The 17,496-nt window shown below is 24.6% G+C and overlaps 3 protein-coding genes across 3 annotated transcripts; 2 read left to right on the top strand and 1 right to left on the bottom strand.

Moving 5' to 3' along the window:
- The first annotated feature begins 5 nt into the window (after positions 1 to 5).
- Positions 6 to 2,208, top strand: LOC122501977 (ribosomal RNA-processing protein 7 homolog A). The gene is made up of 5 exons (XM_043611800.1): positions 6 to 176; positions 908 to 1,240; positions 1,423 to 1,722; positions 1,820 to 1,954; positions 2,057 to 2,208. Exons 1-4 carry the CDS (start codon positions 140 to 142, stop codon positions 1,903 to 1,905), a joined length of 756 nt encoding a protein of 251 aa, XP_043467735.1. The 5' UTR covers positions 6 to 139; the 3' UTR covers positions 1,906 to 1,954; positions 2,057 to 2,208.
- On the bottom strand, positions 1,959 to 6,139 carry LOC122501976 (uncharacterized protein C7orf26 homolog). Its single transcript, XM_043611799.1, has 4 exons — positions 5,965 to 6,139; positions 5,061 to 5,682; positions 2,210 to 2,511; positions 1,959 to 2,137 (listed from the first exon to the last, which is right to left on the bottom strand). Exons 1-4 carry the CDS (start codon positions 6,041 to 6,043, stop codon positions 2,049 to 2,051), a joined length of 1,092 nt encoding a protein of 363 aa, XP_043467734.1. The 5' UTR covers positions 6,044 to 6,139; the 3' UTR covers positions 1,959 to 2,048.
- Positions 6,140 to 6,334: 195 nt separating this feature from the next.
- Positions 6,335 to 17,387, top strand: LOC122501975 (cell division cycle protein 27 homolog). The gene is made up of 13 exons (XM_043611798.1): positions 6,335 to 6,517; positions 7,650 to 7,725; positions 7,807 to 7,954; positions 8,117 to 8,258; positions 8,376 to 8,617; positions 8,749 to 8,998; positions 9,085 to 9,273; positions 9,368 to 9,611; positions 11,879 to 12,059; positions 12,155 to 12,380; positions 12,550 to 12,999; positions 15,412 to 15,559; positions 16,181 to 17,387. Exons 1-13 carry the CDS (start codon positions 6,491 to 6,493, stop codon positions 16,312 to 16,314), a joined length of 2,457 nt encoding a protein of 818 aa, XP_043467733.1. The 5' UTR covers positions 6,335 to 6,490; the 3' UTR covers positions 16,315 to 17,387.
- Positions 17,388 to 17,496: the final 109 nt, after the last annotated feature.

Here is a 17,496-nt window from a genome sequence, read left to right as displayed (position 1 = left end):
GCATTTTGAGTGAGTCGGACTGGGGTGACATGTGTATTTCATGTTGTTTATAATTTTCATATTTTGTTAATTTCGTTAATTTGTTTATTTGTTCAATTTAGTGATATTTAATTTTAACTGGTTTATTAACTGTCGAACAATGACTATTAATAAAGGATCGCTTGGAGGATTTAAGAGTATGTATCTTAGTAATGTTATTTTGTAATTTCCTAACCTCAAAAATTAAACTGTTATTTTATTTTATTAACTAATTAATCTATATTAATAATAATTCTATTCCGGAAATCTGTTCGCAGTTATAAATTAGTTGTTATTTACTTTTTTGTTTCCTAACTTTTTTAATAATTTCTCTTTTTAAATAATTTCCATTTTTAAAATTAATTTATTAAAAACATTAAAAATCATCGAATTGTTGCAAAAAATTTTATTAAAAAATTCCATAATAATAGAATTTTTTCGAAGAATTTTATTATTTATGAAAATAATTCAATTGTAGAGTGGAAATAGTGTTTAAATTTTTGATAATTCTAATTAAACTTTTTTTGAAGAATTTCTTTGAATCTTTTTAAAAATAATGGAGTTTCTATAAAAATTTTAATTAAAAATCTTAAAAGTAATTGAATTTTATGAACAATTTTTTTCAAGTTTTTAAAATAATCGTGTTTGTTAATACTTGAAAATTAAAAATAAAAAAAAGTTCAATTCTTTTATGAAAGAATTTTACTATTTACATAAAATTGAATTGTTTTACGATTTATAAAAATTTTAGAAAATAATTATTGAATTCGTTTAAAATATTTGATATCGAATAAAGAAAAAAATTGAATTCTTTTTTGTAACGTAATAAACTTACAAAATTAAAAATTCTTTCTATCAATAAGCAAGTTAATAATGAAAATAATTTCAGCTTTGTGGCTCCGTTACGAAGAAAACAGTTCAGATCGAAATCAATTGTTCATAAAAGCACATACAGACAAAAAGTATTCAAAATATCCTAAGGATAGGACATTATTTGTAATTAACATACCTCCTTACGCAACTGAAGAGTCTGTCAACTGTGCATTCAGCAAAAAATGTGGACCAGTTGAATCGGTACAATTTGTCAAAAGTAACAAATCAGAAAAATGCACCTACGTTATTTTCGAAAAAGAATCAAGTTTAGATAAAGCTTTATCACTGTCTTCAAATGTAGTTTTGACTTTGAGTTCTAAGGAAAAGCCTTTGATCACTGGATTAAACAGTAAGTTTAATATTTTTTTTTTCTTTAACTAAATATTAATTTATTTATTTATTAATAAAATATTTATTAATAAAAATATTAATAAAAAATTAATAAAATATTTATTCATAAAAAAATTATTTTCTTTTTTATTATTTTTTTTAAATTATTATTTTTATATTAAAATATTTCTCTTTTTAAAGAATGGTGTAGGGAATATAACAATTCGGTTTGCAATGAAGGCGAGGCAAAAAAATATATTCAACAATTTATGGAGAATTATGACGCAAAAGTTACTGAGCGTTTGATAAAAGAAAAATTAGACGAAGAGGGTGATGCGGACGGTTGGGTGAAAGTGACTGGCCGTAAAAAGAGAGGAGAATTCGCCCTCGCAAGAAAAGAATCAACAATTAATAAATTACAAGAAAAATTATCCACCGGCAATCGAAAGAAGCAGTTAAAAAATTTCTATCCCTTCCAAATTCGAGAAGCCAAACGACAAAGTAACTATTAACTATTTTTATATCCAATTTGACTTTGATTTACATACTTTGTTTTACAATTTGACTATTTTATCAACTCAACATTTTTTAATTTCAGATTTGATGGAACTACGAAAGAAATTTGATCTGGACAAAGAAAAATTACAGCAAATGAAACAAAATCGAACGTTTAAACCCTTCTAAATGGAGAAATTAATTTCTTGAATTATATGACCAACACGAAAAGAAAAAAGTAATTTCGTAAAAATTAAATTTATAATATACAAATTTCCATGTACATATAATTTAAATATAAATACATAATTACAAATAATCGAAACACTTTTCTATGCAGCTTTCGTCGAGTACGTCTGAAGTGTCCATTCGATGAGAAAATGTTGATAGGACAAGGATTGTAAAAGTGCCAAAAGTTCCTCTATTAGAAAAGAAAATCAAAATTTATTTCTATTTTTCGAGGTGAGAGAAAAATATATAAAAATTAACTTACGTTTATTTCCATATATACAATTTGCCGACATTGCCGCACTGACGGCTTGCGCTAATCTTTCCATCGCAAGATCGCGAGACGTCTCACTATTACCATTGAAATTTTGCAAGACCAAAGTTAACGCTCGTGTCGTTGCCGCTAAATGTTGTGCCGATATTGCGTGCTTATTACTTCCATTATTGCTCTTCAGTCTCAATACCGAATCCATCAAGAGTTGCTGTATTTTCGAATAAAGCCGTTGCTCGTCCTCAATTTGATTTAAATTATCGTCGACTATTCGCACCGGACTCAATATACACCACCTGGTAAATTAAATCCAATAAATTATAAATACGAATACGAAATAAAATTCACAGGGCTCGAACCAGTGAAAGTATTTAATAATACGGACTTTACGGATAAAAATTGAAAAATTACGGACCAATTATTACTGACCAAAATTTTAACTAAAATTCTTCTTTAAATCAATTAATGTTCGAAAAAGTTCATTCATTGAAAATTTTCAAATTAATTAATTTTCAAATATTTTACAATATTCAATTTTACGCATTTCAATTAATCGTGAATTCTTCAATTAAATATATATAGGAAAATAAAAACTTAAAATAATATTTAGAAAAAATTCAATTAAACTTTTTCAAAAAAATTCATTTCAAAATTCAATTATTTCTAAAAATTCATGCTATTTTTCTTTAAATATTCAATTATTATCTAAAATTTTAACTAAAATTCATTTTTAAATCAATTTTTATTAGAAAATTCTACTAGAATTCAATTATTTATATCCAAAAATAAATAATTTATTCAATAATTTAATTTTTTTTAAAATTCAATTCTCATAAAGAATTTTATAAACAAATTTTTAAATAATTGAGGGGCTGGATGCTATAATGTGTTACGCGCCATTCACTTAACATGGCGTGTAACACATTATAGCATCCAGCCCCTCAATTGGATTATTTCGCCAATTTTTAATAAAATTTTTACGAGAATATTTACATTTTTCGAAGAATTTGATTAAAATTGTTTTAAAAATAATTGAAATCTTGCGAAGAATTTTATCAAGAAATTTCAAAATTCAATTAAAATTTACTAAAAATAATTAAATTCTTTTGAAGAATTTTATCAAAATTTTTGAAAAAAATTTAATTTTTCCGACAAATTTCGTTAAAATTTACTGAAAATAATTGAATTCTTTTGAAGAATTTTATCTAAATTTTAGAAAATAATTGAATTTTTCCGACAAATTTAAATTAAATTTACTAAAAATAATTGAATTCTTTTGAAGAATTTCATCAAATTTTTTGAAAATAATTGAATTTTTCCGACAAATTCTATAAAAATTGTTTTGAAAAAAAGTTAAATTTTTCCGACAAATTTAATTAAAATTTACTGAAAATAATTTAATTGTTTAGAAGAATTTTATTGTTTATGAAAATAATTGAATTCATTCCTCTGGGATTAATTGGATTAAAATTGTATTAAAAATAATTAAAATTCTGCGAGGAGTTTTATTATTTATGAAAATAATTGAATTCCAAAGAAGAATTTCATTACTTTTAAACATAATTAAATTTCTGCGAAGGATTTTATTACTCTTGAAAATAATTGAATTTCTGCAATAATTTGTAACTTCTTAAAATTGAATTTTTTTAATTGTTTTTCACTAAAATTTTTCTATAAATACATTATTTTTTAATAATTTTTGAAAAAGTTTTTTGAGAATTTTCAAATTCATTTGTTTTTGACAGAAATTTATTTTTTAATTAATTTTTACTAGAAAATTCTACTAGAATTCAATTATTTAAATCGAAAAAAATTAATTTATTGAATATTTGAATGTTTCTTAAAATTGAATTCTCATAAAGAATTTAATCAACAAATTTTTAAATAATTTAATTCTTTTGACGGTTTTTAATAAAGATTTTAAGACTAATTACATTTTTCGAGGAATCCGATTAAAATTTCATTAAAATAATAATTGAAATTCTGCAATGAGTTTTATTATTTATGAAAAAAATTGAATTCCTAATGATTGCGAAGATATTTATAAAATTTTTTTTAATTATTGAATTCCTGTTGAAATTTTGTTATTTATGAAAATAATTAAATTTTAAATGAATTTTATCAACTTTTTTTTAAATATTAAATTTGAAAGAAGTTAACAATTTTCCCGAATCAATCTATACAAATAAATTAAATATCTTAAATAAATCTCGATAGAGATAAGATTTATTTAAGATATTTAATTTATTTGTATAGATTGATTCGGGAAAATTGTTAACTTCTTTCAAATTTAATATTTAATCACCGAATGATAAATTCACTTTCTTCAATTTTTTTAAAATAATTTAAATATTTTGGAAAATTTTAATCAAATAGTAGATATTGAAAATCATTGAATTGAAGAAATAATTGAAATTCTCGGAAGAATTTGATTATTTAAGAGAATAATTGAAATCTTCAAAAGAATTTTATTTTTTATGAAGATAATTGAATTTTTAGGAAGAATTTTATTATTTCTGAAAATAATTGAAATTTTGTAGAGAATTTGTTTAAAATTTTAATAACATAGTTGAATTGCTACGAAGAATTTGATTACTTTTGAAAATAATTGATTTTCTGCAATCATTTGTACTTTCTCTAAAATTCTCCAAATTATATCGTACAATTTACGAACTTTTCGTCCTTTTTTAATTAAATTATGAAGTCCATAATAAAAGTCAAAAAACTGACTTTTACGTACAACAAGCAAATTTACGAATCTAGTTCGAGCCCTGAATTCAATAAAAAATAATATAATAATAATTCGAATAATATAATAATAATTCGAAAATATAAAGAAAAAAACCTGAAAAGACCGGCGATGGGAGTAATTGGCGTCATGGGAATACCTCCAGTGGGTAAAGCCGGATTATCCATTAGAGCCGTCAATAAAAGACTTGGATTGTCATTAATCCAATCGCCAATTAATCGAAGTACGTCAGAAGGTGGATTTTTGTCTTTATAAACTTCGCCAATTGCTGTGAGAAGATTTGCGGTAAAATGTGGTGCAAGCACCGGAAGTAATTGTAATCTGTCGACTGATTTTGAAGTGAGGACAAAATAATCATTAAGTATGTGTCTCGCAAGTCCAACACTTTCCTGCGATGTTGAACCCAATTGTTGCATCCAAATTCCCGTTGCATTGAGTACGGCTTTATTTTGAATTGAAATTGCCAACGAAACTAAATTACCCAAAACTTTATAACGTGGACTACCAGCTGGATAGAGAGATAAAAATAATGCATTACGAACAGCTGGACTTCCACCTGGATTTTGAAAAAAATCACTCAACACTTCAATTAATTGTAATTCCTGAATTGCTGCCGGAACATTACGTTTTCTCCGTCTCTCAATTTCACCGAAAACAAATTCGGTCATTAAATCCATTTGCAGGTCCATTTGCTTTCCTGGCCGACTGCACAGCATTTCTTTAATAATAATTTATTACAATCGTTAGAAAATCGAATTCGTTAAAAAAAATAATGTTTTACAAAAAGAAGTTTCATAATTTGCAAAAATAATTTTTTGAAATAAATAGAATTTTAGTATTTAAAGTAACAAGTATTAATTACGGAAAGAATTTATTATAAATTATATAAAAAGTATTAAAGTATTTTAAAGCTTCTAAAGTTATTAAAGTAAAAATTGATATACAAGTTCCTAACCTCAAAAAAAATAAAAATAAATTTACACTTAAAAGAAAAACTCACCGATTCGATATAAAGCTTCCTTGGCACATATTGGATAATCTAATTTTCTGAGAGCCTGTTTAATATCACTTGCAGACATTATAACAATCGGTTTTACTTAATAAAAATTTATTTTTGACAGATTCAACAAACAATGAAGCGCAAGCGCAACTTTCATTTCTGCAAGTTGTCAGCACTGTGACAATCCATAATTTTCAAAAGTGTATAAAATTCGATCTCTAAATTTATAATAATAAATAAAAAATTATAGTCAAAAATTTTAATTGAAGCATTCTCGAAATAAAATTATTTAATTTTTCTTTAGGAAGAAAGAAATATTTTTTGAATTTTTCCACCTGGCGAAGTCGCAGTGTAGGAATTGGTAATACTGGAAAGTGAAGTCAGTCGTTCGCAGTTCACTTCGAACAGATCATTGTAAAGATGGATTCTTGAGAAATTTTTATATAAAAAGTATCAGTTTATGTCTGAATTTTGGCCATTGCGACGCGGTGGAAACTATTTTTTTAAGCTTAGAATTGTGCTTTAAATGATGATCGTACAGGAACCCGTGCAGGTAGGGGAAAAATTAACTATTTATTCCTATAAAACAAACAGCTTTTCCTTCGGGTAAATCCATGATTATCCCTGTGTGCGATATTGACATCCCGAATCAAACTTGATTTCATTTCTCTTTCGAGTAATATAAAAATAAAACGTATAATTCTCGAAACTTTTCCTCTTTTTTAAAAATGCTCTTTCAAACTAAAATTTCTGTACAACTATTTTTTATTACTCAAATTCTAATTTTTCCTTGTAACGCTTTGTAACAAAATTCGATTCATATACATTAATATACGGGAGTCTATAAATAAATTTGAGATGTGGATTTTCTGACATTTCACCATATGCGATAATTTTATATATTTTCACGATAAATTATTTATTGAAAGTGAAATAATTTTTTTTTTTGATTCTAAGAAAAATGGATTTAATTCTAATTTGTGGTTTTATTTTCTCGCCTTACACTTATATGAACCATTCGACGTTTATTTTGATTTTGAGTGCATTATTTATGTTTTGAAAATATAGTGGAGTATTTTTTGATTTTTTTTAAGTTCTAATTTTTTTTCTAATTGTCTTGTTTTCAAAAAAAGTTTCAATTATGAGTTAAGATTTGGGTCACTGATTTTAAGTGTACAATGAATATGTTATCAATGTATTTGTATTTTGTTCTATTTGTCGAACAGGATTCCGATTATTCAATTTTATGAATTTTATGAATTTTATTATTGTCGAGAAAGTTTCGAATTTATTGGGTTTTCATGTTTACTGATAAGAATTAATATCTTTTGGTAAAATCAATTTTTTTGTGATATCGGCTTTTTAAGTGCTGTGACATTCTTGTGAGAAATTAAAGTTTTCTTCATTAAGAAGTAGATAATTAAAATGGAACTTTTTTTTCTACTGAAAAAATGGTTTTTTTATATTAGGTTACAAATTTAATAAAATTTTTTTGTTATCTTTTTTAAAATAAAATTTTAGTTTTTTTTCGTATTTTATTTCGATTTCTAGAAAAATTGTTTTTTTTACGAAGAATCGTTGATAGAATTATTAATAAAGGGGGAAGATATGAATTTCGATTTTGAAATTGAATTAATATTTTATTTGTTTTGAAATGATTAATTAATGCTTTTCTAATTTTGCAGGCTGCCATTTGGCATTGCCTCAACCATTATGCTTATCCGGATGCTATTTTCCTTGCTGAGAGATTAAGTGCTGAAGGTAATTAATATTTAGGGCTTTTAATGTATTTTTTTCCTTTTGTATCGAGTGGATTCTAATGTTGGCTAATTAAATTTGCAGTCGACACAGAAGAAACACTTTTTCTTCTTGCAACATGCTATTATCGTGCTGGAAAAGTGAGACAAGCTCATGCTCTTCTCTCGAAGAAGACGCCTACATCGCCACAATGCAGATTTCTCCTTGCAAAATGTTGCTACGAACTTGAAAAGTGAGAAAAGTTTTTGTTTCTAATAATAATTCGTTGCCTAATAGGAAGAAAAATTATTAATAACTTTTTTATTATAATACAACGATTTTATTATTAAAGGAGTAAAAATCAAATTATTATTAAATAAGAATGAAATTTATCGTTTAAAATATTTTCTTTCAGATATGCAGACGCGGAGGCGGCAATAATTGGCGGTTATTATAAACAAATTAAAAATTTGGATGACATAGTGACGCAATTTGGCGATGAAGCCTGCTTTTGCCTTCAAGTCATAGCAAAAATTTACCACAAACTGCAACGCACGGTAATTATAATATTCTTTTTTGGGAAAATGGACAATTTTTTTAATATTAAATCTATATTTTTTTTGAAATATCTCTCTTTATTCTACTTGCTAATTATGTTTTTTTTCTGTTATCAGATTAAAGCTAATGACGCTCATAAATTAGCACTGAAATTAAATCCATTTTTGTGGCATTCATTCGAAGAACTCTGCAATGTTGGGGAAAAAGTCGATCCAGCGAAAATATTTCAATTAGACAAATTGGATAGTTTTTCAGCGTGTCATGGTTCAATGCCTATTGTTAATTATATAAATGATCCTGATCTCATTGTTCCGGCAAATCCTCATAATAACACCCCAACGCCAAATAGTAATAATATGTAAGTTCTTTGGATTTGAGAAGAAAAGTTTGTTTTAGAAATTAAATTTTAAAAAATTAGATTCTAAAAATTGAAATTTAAAAATTAAAGATTTTGTTTATTTAAATTTGATTTGCGGGTTTTTTCTTCAGGTTACACTCGACGATAGAGGAGAGTCCACAAGTTCAATTGCACAATTGCTCATCGCCACGGGGGAAACCGCCACGATATCGGAGTATGTTTAGTAATTCACTGAGTCCTCTCACTCCGAGTTTTGGAATTTTACCACTGGATTGTAATACTCCAGAGCCGGCTGTTTTACCAAGTCACACAACACTCATGGAGACGAATGATCAAAAGAGTTTAGCGAAACGTGTCAGCAGTCTACGAGCACATGTCGGGGTAAATTTTCCTTTTTTGAATTCGTAATGATTGTTTTAATTCAATTTTTAACTTTCTTAAATTTTTATTTGCTTTTTTCTCGGCAGCAATTTATTTCGAGGAAAGAAACGCCACTGCAGCAGGGCAAACCAGTGTTCTCGCAATCTGGAAATGCGAGTAATACGGTGAATATCGTCACTGTCACCCCGTCGACACCGACTCCCGCTCCACCCACACATCAAGGTCCCAACGTCAGAAGATCCTCGAGGCTCTTTAGCCATAGTTATTCAGTTAAAGTAAGATTTTTCATTTCAAGATTTCTCTTTCTAGATTTACGTTTATTTTTTTCAATCAGTATATAAGTGGCAATTTTTTCTTTTCTTTCAAAAGGAAAATAATAAATCTCCGAATCGAAATAAATTCACAACTCCTAAATCACCTTCGCGTAAGTCAAAAGCGAGACTTGCTAAAACTAATCTCAATAAGGCAAATTTCAATGAACTGAACGAAAGGAATAAGAACGAAAAGGAGAAGAGTGAAATACTCGCGTCAGAGAAAGTGACAGCCAATACAAATGCTTTAAATCAATCGAATGCTGCTCAAAATGCTCTCATTCTTCAGAAACAGTGTGCAGGTATTTTAATTTCCTTTTTGTTGGTTAATTAACTATATTAATCTCCGTATTCTTTTATTCATTCTGTCTGCAGTTTGAAGTTAGTTTCTGTGTATGCTTTTTTTTTCTTTAAAAAATATTGTTTGACAAATCGAAAATATGCAGGTATTTTTTCATGATTTATAAATAAAATAATATTACAAATTAGAAAATTTAAAAATAATTATGATTAACAAATAAAAAATATACCTATTTTGTTTGTTATATGCTTTTTTCAATAACAAATTTCGTCTGACTGATTTCAATTTTTATGCAAATTATTCTCCTTTTTATTTATAAAAAATACTAGAAAATTGTATTGTTAAAAATTTTTATTAAGAAGTGGGAAATATACCCATTTTATGCATAATTTTTATTTCTCAGTAACAATATTGTTTACAAACTCATTTTTTTTTTTTTTTTGGGAAGAAAAACATTAAATATTCCCGTTTCTTAATATTTTTGTAGAAAATTCTCAATTTTCATAAGGAAATAATTTGCATCAATTCTATTTCTTAATTTCAATTGTTTTAATAAAATCCAAAGTTTTTTCAAAATAAAGGAAAAAATGTCTATAAATTCTACTTGTCAGTTACAAATTTTAATTGTAAATGAAAATTTTTGAATTTTTCGAAAATAAAGGTAACAATTTTACTTAGAAAAATGTTCTGTTGAATTTATTTACGATTATCTTTAATTGTAAAATTATTCGAAAACAATCATATATCTTTTTTAAATATTTTAAGTATTTAATTATTATTGTTTTTCCATAAGAATTAAGATTTTCAAACATTTCAAATTCAAACCATTTTTGAAATTAATCAACTTTGAAAATATTGTTATAAAACATGAAGAAATCGATTACTCCGAGTCTTCGACTCGAAGTGATCGGCTTCTTCATGTTTCATAATAATTAAAGAGGATCGAGTGTTAAAATCATTATTAAAATTAAAATAATTATTTTATATTATAAGAATATTGTTACTGTAACTTCTTCAAAATTATTTTCATATTCTACTATTATTATTATTATTTATAAAGATAATTGAAATTTTGACGAGAATTTTTGTAAATTTTTGAAAAGTAATTGAAATTCTGCAAAGAATGTTATTAAAAGTTTTGAAAATAATTGGATTCCGGAGAAAAATTTTATTAATTTATAAAGATAATTGATATTTTGACGAGAATTTTTGTAAATTTTTAAACATAATTGAATTTCTGGGAAGAATTTTATTCAAATTATTTTGAAAAAAATTGAATTGTTACGCAAAGAATTGCATTAAAATTCTTGAAAATAATTTTATTCTTTAAAGAAATTTAATTAAAAATCTATTGAAAATAATACTTAAATTCTAATAAATAAATTATACCAAAGGTTATTAAAATAATTAAATTTCTTTGATAAATTTTAATAAAATTTTTAAGAATAATTAACTTTTTTCGAGGAATTCCATTAAAATTGTATTAAAATTCATTGAAATTCAGCATTGAGTTTTATTATTTATGAAAATAATTGAATTTCTGCAATCATTTGTAACTTCTTCAAAATTCAATTTTTTTAGTGTTTTTAACTAAAATTCTTCTATAAATCCATTATTTTTAATAATTAATTAAATATATATTGACAGACTTTACTAATTTTAGAAGATTTTGAATTATTAAACTTTTTCAAAAATCTAAGTTCAATTAAAATTTCTAATTAAATTCATTCAACATTGAAATTTTATAAAATTTCAAATTGCAACCGTTTGAAGTTCATTTATTGATGAAAATTGTAAACGCAACTCTTTTAAAATTGAATTAATTTTCAAATATTTAAGTAAAATTATTCATTAAATAATTTATTTATTTTATGATAGTTGTTCAAGATTTAAGTTATTTAAAAAGAAATTTTTGTCAGAAGTTAAAAAAATTGAAGGTTTTGTATTAGAATTCGTGGTAATTTTATAGTTTATGAGTCAAACCAAAAAGACACAAAAATTCAGAATTTTATTTTTATAAAAAAGAAGTTTAAATTAAAAATTTTTACGTTCTTTTATTTTTAAAATTGCTAATTTTATTTAAAATAGTGAGGGAGCAGTCAGTCGCACGCAAAATATTGCTAGTTAAAAAATTATTTTGGAAGAAATTTTTAATTTTCTTTTTTATGCAATTTTTGATAAAAAATCTTTTTAAAAATTTTTATACAAATCTTTATAGAAAATATTTACATATGTCAATTAATATTTGTTGTTGATTTGCAATTACAGAAGGTTTAATGTCACTTTTACGAGAATGTGGCATGGCGTATCAACATTTAACCCAATATAATTGTTCAGAGGCCATTGAAATACTGAGTATTTTACCTCGTCAACATTTTTATACAGGCTGGGTCCTGTCGATGTTGGCACGCGCTTATTTCGAAATGATCGACTACAAAAAGGCTTCTAAGTAAGTAGTTTTTTTTAAATTTAATTATTTCATATCCGATGCATTTTGAAAAATAGTTTGAAGATTTGATTTTTCATTGAAACGTGAATTTTCAGCTACTTCCAGCAAGTGAGAAATTTGGAACCGCATAGAACGGAAATGATGGAAATTTACAGTACTGTTTTGTGGCACTTACACTCGGAAGTATCACTCTCGACACTTGCTCAAGACCTTGTTGATGAAGATAGAAATTCACCGGCCGCGTGGTGCGCGACTGGAAATTTATTCTCTTCACAAACGGAACATGAGACTGCTATTAAATTCTTTCAACGAGCCATTCAAGTTTGTTCCTTTAATTATCATTCGATTCTTTTCCTTTAGTTATTTTTAGTTACATTTTTTTGCTCACTAAAATTTACTATTAAAGGAAAAAATGAAAAAATTAGTAATTTTTTTCTTATTTTCTGCTTTTTATTAGAAAGATGTAATTTTGTTTCTTGTTTTTTAACAGGTGAATCCTGATTTTCCATATGCGTACACATTACTTGGCCATGAGTACGTAATGACTGAGGAACTCGATAAAGCGATAACTGCTTTTCGTAATGCGATACGATTAGATCCAAGGCATTATAATGCGTGGTTCGGTCTGGGAACAATTTTCTCAAAACAGGAACAATATAGTTTGGCTGAATTACATTTTAAGCGTGCATTACAAATAAATCCACATAATTCGGCTATAATGTGTCATATTGGCGTTGTTCAGCATGCACTGAAAAAAACTGAGCAAGCATTAAAAACATTAAATACTGCAATTGAAAATGATTCAGACAATACACTTTGCAAATTTCATAGAGCTAGTATCAATTTCTCAATCGGACGTCACGCCGAGGCTCTCACCGAGTTTGAAGAATTGAAAAATATCGTGCCCAAAGAGTCTCTAGTCTATTTTTCTATAGGAAAGGTGAGTTGCTATTTGCTTTTTTGTTTCCTAATTTTTTTTGTAAATAATTTTTCATTTTTAATGCTTTGAATTTTATCATTGAATTCTTGCGTAGAATTTTATCGAAATTTTTGAAAATCTATGAATTTCTACGAAGAATTTTACTAAAATTATTAAAAAGAATTAAATTCTTTACAAAAATTTTATTCAAAATGTATTGAAAATAATTAAATTTCCTTGAAGAATTTTATTACAATTTTTGAAAATAATTGAATTGTTTAGAAAAATTTCTTTGAATTTTTTTAAAATAATTTTAATTGAGAATTTTGAAAGTAATTGAATTTTATCAAGAATTTCTTTTCCAAATAATCTTGTTTGTTAAAACATGATTGTAATTAAACATTTAATTATTGAATTGTAATAAAATTTTTAGGAAATAATTAAATTCTTAGAATTTTGTAACAATTTTTGAAAATAATTAAATTCATTCAAGAAATTTTATTAAAATATTAATCATAATTGAATTCTTTTAAATCGTTTTTTAATTTTTTGAATATAATCTATTTTTTGAATATAATTGTAATTAATAATTTTATCATTTTATTAAAATTGTTGTTAAAAAATCGAATTCTTCTGAACAATTTTATTAGTCTTCATAAATAATAATTAAATTCTCTTGAAGAATTTCTTTAAGTATTTTAAAACAAATTGTATTTTTAAAATAATTTTAATTGAATATTTTGAAAATAATTGGATTTTACGAAGAATTCCTGTCAAGCTTTTAAAATACATAATTGTATTTGTTAAAAATTGTAATTAAAAATTACTTGACAATCATTAAATTCATGCGAGAAATTTTATAAGGATTGTACTGAAAATAATTGAATTCATGTGAATATTTTTTCTTCGTGTAAAATGTAATTCTTCACATTACATTTTTATCCAAATTTTTCAAAATAATTCAATTATTTTCATAAAAAATAAAATAATGAAATTTTATCAAAATTGTACTGAAAATAATTGAATTCAAGTGATTTTTTTTCTCCGTATGAATTCAATTATTTTCATTACAATTTTTTTAAAATTTCTTTATTTTATTATTTATGAAAATAATTGAATTTTTATAAAACATTTTATCAAAATTTTTGAAATGGATTTTATTAAAATTGTATAAAAAAAATAATTAAATTCTTCCGTAGAATTAACGCAATTCTTCGAAAGAAATCAATTGTCTTGATAAATATCAAAATTCTTCCCAGAAATCCAATTGTTTTTTCAAGAATTTTAATAAAATTCTTTGCAAAATTTAATTATTTTCATAAATGACAATATTAATCACGAGAATAAAATTATTTTCAAGAGTAATAAAATTCTTTTCAGAAATTCAATTATTTTCAAAAATTAAAAAAAATTCTCATGATTTTAATTATCTTTATAAACAGCAAAATTTTTCGCTGAAATATTTTTTATATAAAAATTTAATATAATTCTACGCAAACATTCAATTATTTTCATAAATAATAAAAATTTCTCAGGATTTCAATTATTTACACATTTTTTATAAATTTCATCGCAATAATTCTACTGTTCTCAGAAAATTAATTATTTTCATAAATAATAAAATTCATAGCAGAATTTTAATTATTTTTGATACAATTTTAATCAAATTTCTCGAAAAAAGTAATTATTCTTAAAAAATTTATTAAACTTCGTTAAAAGAATTCAATTACTTAAAAATTTGTTGATAAAATTCTTTATGAGAATTCAATTTTAAAAAAAATTTAATTATTTAATAAATTATTTTATTTTGAATTTAAATAATTGAATTTTCGTAGAATTTTCTAATAAAAGTTAATTCAAAAATGAATTTCCAAATAATCGATTTATTATTTATGAAAATAATTGAATTCTTGCAACGAATTTTATTTCATATTTCTCAAATAATTGAATTCTTTTGAGAAATTTGACTACTTGTAAAAATAATTGAATTTTTGTGAAGGATTTTATTAAGATTTTTGTAAATAATTAAATTTCTTTTGAAAAATTATATGGTAATTTAAATTATTATAAGACATAAAGATAATAAAATTTTGATAAATTGTTAATTTCAATAGGTTTGAATTAAAAATTTTTTAAAATCTTAATTCCTATGGAAAAATAATAATGATTAAATATTTATTTTTAATAAAGCTATTGATGTTTTCGAATTATTTTACTATTAACGAAATTTGTAAATAAATGTAATAGAATTTTGAGTATCTAATAATTTTTAGAGTGAATCAGAATATTCTTCATGGTCAGAAAAAAAGTCAAAAGTTTGGCTGGAAATCAGGGAAAAACAAAATTAAATATTTGTGGCAACCCTGGAAATAGAAAAAAATTGAAAAATATTTAAGGGGAATTTTTTATTTAAATAATTTTGTGTTATTTCAGGTTCATAAAAAATTAGGCAATACACATCTTGCGTTGATGTACTTCAGTTGGGCTTCAGATTTGGATCCAAAGGGAGTTAACAGTCAAGTTAAGGAAGCAATTATGGGTCCTGGACAAGGAGATGACGAATCTCCAACCACTCAGTCAGGTAAAGTTTAAGAGAAGCATTTAAATTTATCTTGAATAGTTTTATCTAATTTTGTCTTTTTTAGAACAATTTTCTTTCTCTATAGAGTTTCTTCTTGAATTTTTTTCGTTTGCCTTATAAACTTTAGAATTATTACGAATTTTATTTAAAATTTTTGTTAATTTTTTATTTTAAATAAATTTTTCTACTTCTGACAATAATTGAACAAAATATGTAATTAAATATATTTTAACTAATTTATTCCTTGAAGAACTGTCATAATTAGGATCACTTATAAATTATTTAATTTCAGAAAAGTTGCTTTTTCAATTTTTATAAATAAATTTCGAAAGGTTTTAAATTTAAATTTTTAGAAAATTCGAATGTTAAATAATTTTGATTACAATAAAGGGGTAAAATTTCGTAAAATTGAATTGTAAGCAAGTGAATTTTAGAATTATTTTAGGTGAACTTTGAAAATTCTTTAATTTCTTTTTGGAATTCTTTTTGAAATGAGGGAAAAACGAAATCAAATTTTTTGACCACCCTGAATATGCGTTCAGTGAATAATATTAAAAATGAAAGAAAAAAAAATAGAGGAAGCTATATATTTTTTTTATTGAAAATATAAATTCTCAACAGACGAGCAAGCTCAAAACAGTTCTACGGAACAAGAAGGCGAAGCAAGCGGCGAAGCCAGTGGCGAGGGTAGTGGTTTAGAACGTGGTAACATAACAGCGGAAACGCCAGCAGAAGATAGCGATGATAGTTTATGAAGTTCTCCAAGATTGAGTCCAAGACATTTATTAAGTGAAATATTTACGTGTATTATCCTAGATAGAACAGTGTCATTGAATCGCTAAAATGAAAGTTTCAGCAAAAGAAGATTCTTCAAAAAAAAAAAAAAATCAATCATTTCGAAAAAGTTCTTCTGACGCTTTTTAATTTCATTTCTAATTTTTTTCTTTTTCGAAAAAAATTGTGCGATTGTATTTGAAAAAAAAAAAAAATCGGGACACAACGAGTAGAAAAAAAATAAGTAACGCCATTTGCGAATTGTGAGACTTCGCAGCGTTAATCGTTTAAAATAATAAAACACCACATCTAAAAATGAAATTAATCCTTATATTCAAAAATGGGAATTGAGAACTAAATTTCAAAATTTGGTTTTTTTTAATCCTCTACGTTTTTATACGATCTTACTCTTTGTATTTATTCTACTATATAATTGACTTTTTTTTGCAATAAGCGATTGAAAGTGCGATTGTGATTTTTTTCGAGCGAATTCATTTTCGTATGCGTGGAGAAAAAAAAATAGTTAGCTAATATATTATAAGGAATTTAAAAAAAAAACAAAAAAAAAACTACTAAGCGAATAAGAGAGTCTTGTGTAAATGTAAATTATTAGTTATTATTAGTTATATTATTATTAATATTATTACACACAAAATATACTATACTCTTAAGAATATTAGCGATCGCGGGCTGAATCATAGTCATGAAAAAAATGACAAAGGGTCGATCGTGCAATTGTCGTTGGGAGTTTTGAGAAATTTTCTCATCACTCGTAAAAAGTAAAAGTCCCAATTATGAGACAGTGTCTCATGGAAGACTAATTACTAATTACAAACTCGTAAAAAATAGTATAATACAATTATCAAAACTTATCTATTTAAATTAAATGAATTTTATAACCTGATGATTGTTTTATTGTTTTCAGTGTTAGTTAAAATTGATGTCTGGCAAAATGGAACGAAATCCTGTCAATTTTAATCTGTTATTGTGAAATTATGAAAAATAAAAGTGTACGTCTCATAATTGGGACCTTCACTAGTATCTCAAAAAATAAGGAGACGACTATTTTTTAAGTATATACCATTTTTTTTTTTTTTTTTAAAAGTCTATCCTGATAACCCAGTTGCGTTCATTAGATTTATTCAATTATAAACAAAAATATC

This window comes from Leptopilina heterotoma, unplaced genomic scaffold (genome assembly GCF_015476425.1).
Source record: "Leptopilina heterotoma isolate Lh14 unplaced genomic scaffold, ASM1547642v1 Lhet_219, whole genome shotgun sequence".
Taxonomy (NCBI): Eukaryota; Metazoa; Arthropoda; class Insecta; order Hymenoptera; family Figitidae; genus Leptopilina; species Leptopilina heterotoma.
Note: the sequence above shows the minus strand (reverse complement) of the source record. Positions and strands in the feature narration are given on the sequence as shown.

Coding starts and splice junctions, on each gene's coding strand:
- LOC122501977 (XM_043611800.1), top strand. CDS start 140: ATGACTATTAATAAAGGATCGCTTGGAGGATTTAAGA. Junction 177..907: donor ATCGCTTGGAGGATTTAAGA/GTATGTATCTTA, acceptor AAATAATTTCAG/CTTTGTGGCTCCGTTACGAA. Junction 1,241..1,422: donor TTTGATCACTGGATTAAACA/GTAAGTTTAATA, acceptor CTCTTTTTAAAG/AATGGTGTAGGGAATATAAC.
- LOC122501976 (XM_043611799.1), bottom strand. CDS start 6,043: ATGTCTGCAAGTGATATTAAACAGGCTCTCAGAAAATTAGATTATCCA. Junction 5,683..5,964: donor GGAAGCTTTATATCGAATCG/GTGAGTTTTTCT, acceptor TTATTATTAAAG/AAATGCTGTGCAGTCGGCCA. Junction 2,138..2,209: donor TTGTATATATGGAAATAAAC/GTAAGTTAATTT, acceptor CTTTTCTAATAG/AGGAACTTTTGGCACTTTTA.
- LOC122501975 (XM_043611798.1), top strand. CDS start 6,491: ATGATGATCGTACAGGAACCCGTGCAG. Junction 9,612..11,878: donor TCTTCAGAAACAGTGTGCAG/GTATTTTAATTT, acceptor TTGCAATTACAG/AAGGTTTAATGTCACTTTTA. Junction 12,381..12,549: donor TCTTTCAACGAGCCATTCAA/GTTTGTTCCTTT, acceptor GTTTTTTAACAG/GTGAATCCTGATTTTCCATA.